The following is an 8,733-nucleotide window of genomic DNA, read 5'->3' as shown; positions in this document are numbered from 1 at the left end:
TTTTTTTTTTTTTTTGACCTCATTTAAAACTTGTGGTTAAAAATCGGTAATCTGAAAGTGAAAAAATTATGAAGTGGTAAGTTTTTTTATCTGTTAATCGGTAATCTAGTTGTTTTATATTGGGCTCGGGCCCATAAATAAAGAGACGATGCCGTTTTAGTTGACAGTTGGTTACCTTGATTTAGAAAAAATGGGGACGTGAAGTGTACGCGCGCCTATATGGATTTTCATATAAATGAACCAAATTTGAATGTAATCATGTATATCATGCACTGATCAATATGGTGATCTGAGAATAGGAAATATTGTGGATTTGTCAATATATAAGTTTAGAAAATTTAGTATTATATTTACGTTTATTATATTTTAACCTAGAAATTTTATTTATTTCAATGTAAATTAATGTAATTGGTAAAGAAGTTTTATGTGTCTAATAATAATTCCTTCAAAACACATTTTTGTGTTCTTATTTTTATCAATTTATTATGTTACCAAATTTATATGGTTTAGAGTTTTTTTTTGTTTGCAAATATGAAATATCTTTTTTTTTTTTCTTTTTAAGTGGTTGATTAACAACTATAAGTGTACAGTTTTGGTAATGACATTACTTAAGGATATATAAAATTTCTTTGTGTAAAAAGAAAAATTACAGTTTTGGTAATACTGTAATGTTAAATCATTATCTGATTTGATACATAATTTGCGGATTTCCTACTAAAGAAAATTGTGGTTAAAAATCGAGTTTATACTTCATGTAAAAAATAATATTAAAAAGATTAAATTTGTCATTTATATATATTTTAACCTGAAAATGAAAAAGGATGGGAGTAAAGTGATCGGTCATGCCAACGGTATGGATTTGTTATAAATTAACAAACCAGTTTCACAGTCTCACTTACTCTTTCATATTTTTTTCAATTTTTATAGCCTCTTCGCCGTCTCCAATCACCGCCAAATTCTCTAACCGCAATTACTCTTAACACCATCGCTTTCTGTTCACATCTCAACACGTAGAGGTCATCCCTCCATTTCGAGGTTTAATTATCAATATGACTTTGACTGTCGTGCACCTAAACTTCTCCTTGAATCGATCATGTAAGGATGAGATTATAAGCCTTTTTCTTCTTCTTTAGATATGATTAAGTTTTTGATATTACTTCCAGTTTATATTTTTGGTATTGGTTCCTTTCATCCAACCTGGCTAATGAAGTAAACCGAAAAATCCTCCATGACTCAGGCACATGCAACACCCATAAATTTATTACACGGTAACTAAACTGGCTTGTATAAATCTTAATTACTGAATCATATTAATTAATTGAATTATACTAGCAAGTTGAAAAAGACCATATTTATTAAAAATGAAGTGAAGTGATCAACCATATTTGCGCTCTATTAAAAATGTGTAAAAAAGTTAAAAAAAATTCTTTATGAAACAGCAAATTTAAACTGGAACCTTTTTGACAAAAACAAAAAAAAAACTTTTGAACCTTAAACTCTTCAGGTCTGTTATGGAGCAGGCCTAACGGGCCTGGGGGGCCTTTCAAAACATCTCTGCGTTTTTTTTTTGGTTTAAAATGAAAATAGTTAGAAATTTTGAGATTGAAAAGTACACGTACCAATCTGTAAAAATTATTAAAGTTAGTGCAACAAAACGAAAATATCTAAAACGTCCTATCCTATAGATATGGTTTTGGGTGTCTCTCTGGTTCGCCAGTAAAATTATGACCACAGACTGAAAAAAATTTAAAAAATGGCGGAAAAGAACAAGTGGTCTCGTGTTTCGACGGCCCCCTGACAGAGTGCACATGTTCGTCGTGTTTCTTGTCTTTCACTTAATGGCCAAAAAACGACCTCTTGACCACAAAAACCATTATTGTGTACAGTACAACAAAGTTATCAAAATATTAACTACTTACTATAATGATATGAAAAACAAATATATAGGTAGTTGTTAGTATCGCTGCATGTGAAGTACTTTTATTCAATAAATTATAAAAATATTTGAAGTGATTGTCGTATCAAATGAGAAATTTTATGTTTAATCCGAACTTTTGAAACATTTTCCGAAATTGGGTGTTATACTAATTTGTATTTTATATTGTAAGCATAATTAATTAATTATTAATGATTCTAGGTGATTTGCATGACAAAATTAGAAAATCCAAATTCAAAAGGATATCTCATATCACTATAGTTTTCTTTCTCGGTTAATATTTAACTGTTTTAATGTTTTAAATTAATAATAGTAAATTTAATTTATAAAAATAATTAAATAAATATATATTCCTAATAATGTTAAAATATATCTTACATTTTCAACATATTTTAAGATTTAAAATCGAAAAATAAACCAAAATATTATGAAAGTATTATTTCTATTGGTTTATAATTTTAGTTTATAAACCAAAATATTGGTTTATTTCTATTCCGCCGTGGGTGCAGATTGACTTGTTAGATCTCGAGACCATAATTTCCTCCCTCTATATATTTCGATTCTTTATCATATAGATTTACATTCTATTCATTTATTAAACTAATTTCATAGAGGTCAAAAAAAAAAAAACTAATTTCATATTTGAAAAATTGAATTATACTAGCAAGTTGTAAAAGACCATATCTGCCGACAAAAAAAAAAAGAAAAAAAAAACGAAAATACCTAAAACATCCTATAAATAGATGGTTTTGGGTGTCTCTCTGCAGACTGAAAAAAATATAAAAAAATGGCAGCATCATCATCTCATCTCTTCTTCGCACTCCCTTCGTCGCGTCTCCATTCACCTTCTCCAGCTGCACCAAACCGGAACCGAGTTCGTGTTCTTGCTAAACCAGTCAAAACAAGCTCAGGTTTTAGTACTTAATTAATCCCCCTTTTGTAGTTATTATCTTTCCACTACAAAAAAATAGTCATCTTACAACATTGAACATTGTTGCAATAAGTCAAGTATATTGTTGCATATATGATATTGCAATAAAATTGAGACAAAAATTCTATTGTTGCTATATANCTCTATTAAAAATGTGTAAAAAAGTTAAAAAAAATTCTTTATGAAACAGCAAATTTAAACTGGAACCTTTTTGACAAAAACAAAAAAAAAACTTTTGAACCTTAAACTCTTCAGGTCTGTTATGGAGCAGGCCTAACGGGCCTGGGGGGCCTTTCAAAACATCTCTGCGTTTTTTTTTTGGTTTAAAATGAAAATAGTTAGAAATTTTGAGATTGAAAAGTACACGTACCAATCTGTAAAAATTATTAAAGTTAGTGCAACAAAACGAAAATATCTAAAACGTCCTATCCTATAGATATGGTTTTGGGTGTCTCTCTGGTTCGCCAGTAAAATTATGACCACAGACTGAAAAAAATTTAAAAAATGGCGGAAAAGAACAAGTGGTCTCGTGTTTCGACGGCCCCCTGACAGAGTGCACATGTTCGTCGTGTTTCTTGTCTTTCACTTAATGGCCAAAAAACGACCTCTTGACCACAAAAACCATTATTGTGTACAGTACAACAAAGTTATCAAAATATTAACTACTTACTATAATGATATGAAAAACAAATATATAGGTAGTTGTTAGTATCGCTGCATGTGAAGTACTTTTATTCAATAAATTATAAAAATATTTGAAGTGATTGTCGTATCAAATGAGAAATTTTATGTTTAATCCGAACTTTTGAAACATTTTCCGAAATTGGGTGTTATACTAATTTGTATTTTATATTGTAAGCATAATTAATTAATTATTAATGATTCTAGGTGATTTGCATGACAAAATTAGAAAATCCAAATTCAAAAGGATATCTCATATCACTATAGTTTTCTTTCTCGGTTAATATTTAACTGTTTTAATGTTTTAAATTAATAATAGTAAATTTAATTTATAAAAATAATTAAATAAATATATATTCCTAATAATGTTAAAATATATCTTACATTTTCAACATATTTTAAGATTTAAAATCGAAAAATAAACCAAAATATTATGAAAGTATTATTTCTATTGGTTTATAATTTTAGTTTATAAACCAAAATATTGGTTTATTTCTATTCCGCCGTGGGTGCAGATTGACTTGTTAGATCTCGAGACCATAATTTCCTCCCTCTATATATTTCGATTCTTTATCATATAGATTTACATTCTATTCATTTATTAAACTAATTTCATAGAGGTCAAAAAAAAAAAAACTAATTTCATATTTGAAAAATTGAATTATACTAGCAAGTTGTAAAAGACCATATCTGCCGACAAAAAAAAAAAGAAAAAAAAAACGAAAATACCTAAAACATCCTATAAATAGATGGTTTTGGGTGTCTCTCTGCAGACTGAAAAAAATATAAAAAAATGGCAGCATCATCATCTCATCTCTTCTTCGCACTCCCTTCGTCGCGTCTCCATTCACCTTCTCCAGCTGCACCAAACCGGAACCGAGTTCGTGTTCTTGCTAAACCAGTCAAAACAAGCTCAGGTTTTAGTACTTAATTAATCCCCCTTTTGTAGTTATTATCTTTCCACTACAAAAAAATAGTCATCTTACAACATTGAACATTGTTGCAATAAGTCAAGTATATTGTTGCATATATGATATTGCAATAAAATTGAGACAAAAATTCTATTGTTGCTATATAAGTATTGCAAATTCGTATTTGTTACAATATTATTGCAAAATTTGTAATTAATTGACTTATTGCATATATGTTGTATTAATGCAATAATAATTTTGTAGTAAATTTATTGTGTAATTGTAACATATGTTTGCAGATTTGTTACAAATTGTTGCCATACAAAATGTGTAGCAAATATCATTAAAAGTTTACAATGAATTAATTTATTGCTATAACTGTTGCATTTTTGCAATAATATTTATGCATTAAATTAGTGGTATAATCACAACGTTTTAGTGCAACTAACTTTTTCATAAATGAATGCTACACCAAATAAAAAACAAATATTGTTACTAATTTTGTAGTATTTATTTGTCCTTTGTTGTAGCATATATTTTATGACATGATTAAAACATAATTTTTTGCAGTTATTGCCAATGTAATTCATATTTCATCGCATTAAGATAATATATAGTCATAACTTGATTGACTACTCGTGAGATTGGTGTTCATTGTGCAACAATAGTTTTAAAACCAATATTTTGCTATAATTTTTGTTCGCCACATGATTTATTAAATTACAGCTTTTTATTTGATATTTTATATAAAATTATATTATGAATTTATAATAATAAAACAGCAAAAGAATTAACTAAATTTAATAATTTATCAACTTGAACAGAAAAAATAATCAACTTGGTTTGCAGATTGTATATTAATTAGAAGAACCCCATTCATGCTTGAAGAAGAAAGTAAGATTTAGAAATGTATGCTTATTATCTTTTGCACAACTAGATAGGGTAATAATTTTGAAACGTAAGAAATTTGAATAAAAGAGAGATAAACTGTATAGAGAGGTAAACTGTACACATACAACACATATATATCTTCTTCTTTTTTGTCAAACACAACACATATATATCTATAATTTTAAAAGTATGAAACACTTATAAAAGATGGTATGAGAAATAACAGTTCGAAAGCTTGAATACTGAGGCTTAGACGATTGTGAATGAATGAAAAACTTAAACTGATGACCTTAAGAGTTTTTAAATAGGCATTAGGTTATTTAGGGCTTTCGAAAGATTTCAGTGATATTTAATTCTTTTGCTAAACAAATAAAAGATACGCTTATAGATATTTAGTTTGTTCAGATAGTTTTGTTTTGGAAATAATTATTAATTCTGTTTGTTTTATAGGAATATTTCATGGATAAAATATTTGTTTAGATTGCAATCTCCAATTTACTTGTTAGGTTTTCTCTATGAAGGAAAAAAAGAAAAATGAAATAAAAAGAATATTTTTTCACTATTAAATGAGAAGATAGCAATACGAGATTTTCACTATTTTTTCTTATTTTGTTATTTTGCTTAATGAACTTATATCGACACTATATCAATGTGAACATGTAGGGGGTTCCATATATTTTATAAATAATTGAACTTTCCTATATTTTATAAGTAAAACTTGGTGAAATCGTTTATAATGTTTATGGTGACCCTTAACTTATGTTCTAACTTCTAATTAAGCACCAATTGAACCATTTAAGATAAATATTTTTTACCTCTTATGTGTGACATACATTGGGTATTAAATTAACTAAAATAGGTAATTAATTTTTTTTTGTCCCCTATACAATTATTTTCTATCTCCACCATTAACTACTAGCCAATAACATAAAGAATGAACACATAAATTTTAATCAACCGAATAATCTTATATTTACCTTAATTTTAATATGCAACAAATATATTTCATCTAGTACTTAACTAATTATTGAGTTTAAAACATGCGAATATATATATGTTTATATATAAATGTAAGTTTTATAAAATATGTTGCAATAGAATTATTAAATGTTGTAACTATAGTGACAAATGTGTCATATATTTTGTCACATATATTTACTATGAAGTTCTTGCAAAATAGTCACAGTTCATAATCGGTGAATATTTCTTACAAATTTTGCAATATATTTTCATATGTCGTAAAAATGTTGCTAATTTGTGACAGAAAATAGCAACATAATTTTTTGTTTTTATTTTACAATAAGTTTGTCATGAAATTGTAACGTGAAGTCATTATTGCAAAAGTATAGCAAAATTTGTTACAAAATTTTCACGAATAAATTCATTGCAAAAATTATGTTGCAATACCACTATTTTTTTTGTAGTGTTCGTTTTAGTTGAGATAATTATGATGTCCCAGTTCAACACATGTCAAATCGCTGTAATAATATGGTATTCTTAATGTGAACCTTTGGGTAATTGTTCAAATTTCGATGCAGCAGAGTTCCAAAAGAGTAATGTGAAGAGGAGTGTCATGGACATTGTTCATCCTCACACATCACAGAAACACCAAGATGTCGTGGCAATGATCGGGCTAGATGCAATGAAAAGAGCAAACTCTACACTTGAGGATTTCGTAAGTTTTTTCTTCTTACACAAAAATGCATTGCTATTCTCTGTCTTGACTGGTTGAATTGTGTAGATATCATATATAAATTAGGAAGAATGAAATTGTTTCGTGAATCATGCAAGTGTTCTGTCTCATGATTTCTGAATTTTGTTGTGTTAGTAACTGTCACATATCATGTTGCAGTTCAGGTCTTATTCCTTGTTCCATGGGTTGGATATTAACGAAGCACAGTCAATATTCAGATATTTACCCGTGCTTTCCTTCATAGAGAGTTACATATATCAGGTAAATAAGTTGTTCACTTATGTGGTTTTCTTTGTTAAGTTAACGTGCAACTGCAACAATGACAATGTAAGCTGAATCTAAGAAATTCAGAACTTTGTTTCTGCAGATTGATGTTCTTAATGAGAAGATGATAGCTTCAATTGATGGATGGACTGTTGAATCACGAGTTTTGTTTGAAGATCCACTGAAGCCTCTTGAAGATCTGCTTGAACGTGAGGGTCTTTTGACACAAAGGTATTTCCTTGATATATAACTTCTCCTTTTCTTCTTACTGTTTTATTAGGAAAGGGACAAACATAGACACTAATCGATCGTTGTTAATTTGTTGCATGAATTAGAATACAACAAGAGTTCAAGTTAGGTGAAGAGTATTGGGCGTTAGAAAGAAAGATTTGTCATGCTCATTCAAACAAAGACAAGGTATCTGCTTTAGTTTATATTGTTGTCAAACAATGTGATGTTTGTTTTTTTTTTGCAATACATTTTGCTCATGGCTTCCACTTGTTTCTTTTTAGATTTGTCTAGAAGATGTGATGAGAGCAATTCATTTGAAGTCTTTTGATTACCGGGTGTTGAATCTTCTACTATACAAGTTGAGAGGAGAGAGGTATTACATTGACGTGCCTTGTTTGTGAAGTCATATTCAATCTAATAATTCCACTTGTAGTGTCTGATGCATATAGATTGAAATTGTATTTAATATATATATGTCTTCTCTTGTTTCTTTGGAACTTTGGAAAAGGTGAATGAGTTGCATATGGACTTCTCGTCAGTATCAGAATTCCTGGTGGAAATAGCAGATGATCTGTAAGTTTAAACGTCTCTATTTATTCCACAAACACAAAGCTTGAAATCTTTCAGAATCTGAGTGGTTTTCAACTTTTTACTTTTGCAGGTTCGATTACGAGGTTAGGAAACCTTCTAAGAACTCCTCCATGTGTCTGTCAGCGCGATCTTTACTGATGAGACTCGATCTGGTTTTTTTCTTGTAGGACGATGTGCTTGAGAACAATTTCAATGTATTACGTATGTTTGTGGGAATGTTCGGCGCATCGAATGCCCCCACTGAACTGGTAAAAAGAAACGTTAGATACTGCAATCAATCAACGTTTTCTCTCTGAAAAAATGTATCAAAAACTCATTGGTTTGTTCTCACAGGCGAAGCAGATATCAAAATTGGAAGAGAAGTATGAAGAGAAAAAAAAATCCTTGGATCCACATTTGTCTTCAAAGTACCAAAGAAGCTGTGAAGAATCTACTAAAGCAGGTACCAAAAGTTTAGTTACAATATCTTTTTAAATTCGTTGTTATGGTTCTTGTTTAGACTTTCATCGTTGATCAGGTGGGAAAATATCTGGTAATTCGGTGGGAACATGGAATATACCGGCGGTTATCTCCGACGAAGAAGCATACCGAGCTGCTGCTCAAC

General features: G+C 29.2%; 1 protein-coding gene across 1 annotated transcript in view; it reads left to right on the top strand.

The window, feature by feature from the left end:
- The window catches only part of LOC104772190, a 4,583-nt gene continuing 180 nt past the window's right edge, over nucleotides 4,331-8,733 (top strand). Inside the window, exons 1-11 of the mRNA XM_010496832.2 lie at nucleotides 4,331-4,465; nucleotides 6,889-7,025; nucleotides 7,203-7,304; nucleotides 7,411-7,538; nucleotides 7,643-7,724; nucleotides 7,820-7,911; nucleotides 8,046-8,111; nucleotides 8,200-8,212; nucleotides 8,297-8,377; nucleotides 8,463-8,571; nucleotides 8,647-8,733. Coding sequence (XP_010495134.1) covers nucleotides 4,342-4,465; nucleotides 6,889-7,025; nucleotides 7,203-7,304; nucleotides 7,411-7,538; nucleotides 7,643-7,724; nucleotides 7,820-7,911; nucleotides 8,046-8,111; nucleotides 8,200-8,212; nucleotides 8,297-8,377; nucleotides 8,463-8,571; nucleotides 8,647-8,733 — 1,021 coding nt within the window. The 5' untranslated portion in view covers nucleotides 4,331-4,341. The remainder of the gene's footprint in view (nucleotides 4,466-6,888; nucleotides 7,026-7,202; nucleotides 7,305-7,410; nucleotides 7,539-7,642; nucleotides 7,725-7,819; nucleotides 7,912-8,045; nucleotides 8,112-8,199; nucleotides 8,213-8,296; nucleotides 8,378-8,462; nucleotides 8,572-8,646) is intronic.

The sequence above is a fragment of the Camelina sativa genome, chromosome 20, assembly GCF_000633955.1.
Source record: "Camelina sativa cultivar DH55 chromosome 20, Cs, whole genome shotgun sequence".
In the NCBI taxonomy this organism is placed as follows: domain Eukaryota; kingdom Viridiplantae; phylum Streptophyta; class Magnoliopsida; order Brassicales; family Brassicaceae; genus Camelina; species Camelina sativa.
Note: the sequence above shows the minus strand (reverse complement) of the source record. Positions and strands in the feature narration are given on the sequence as shown.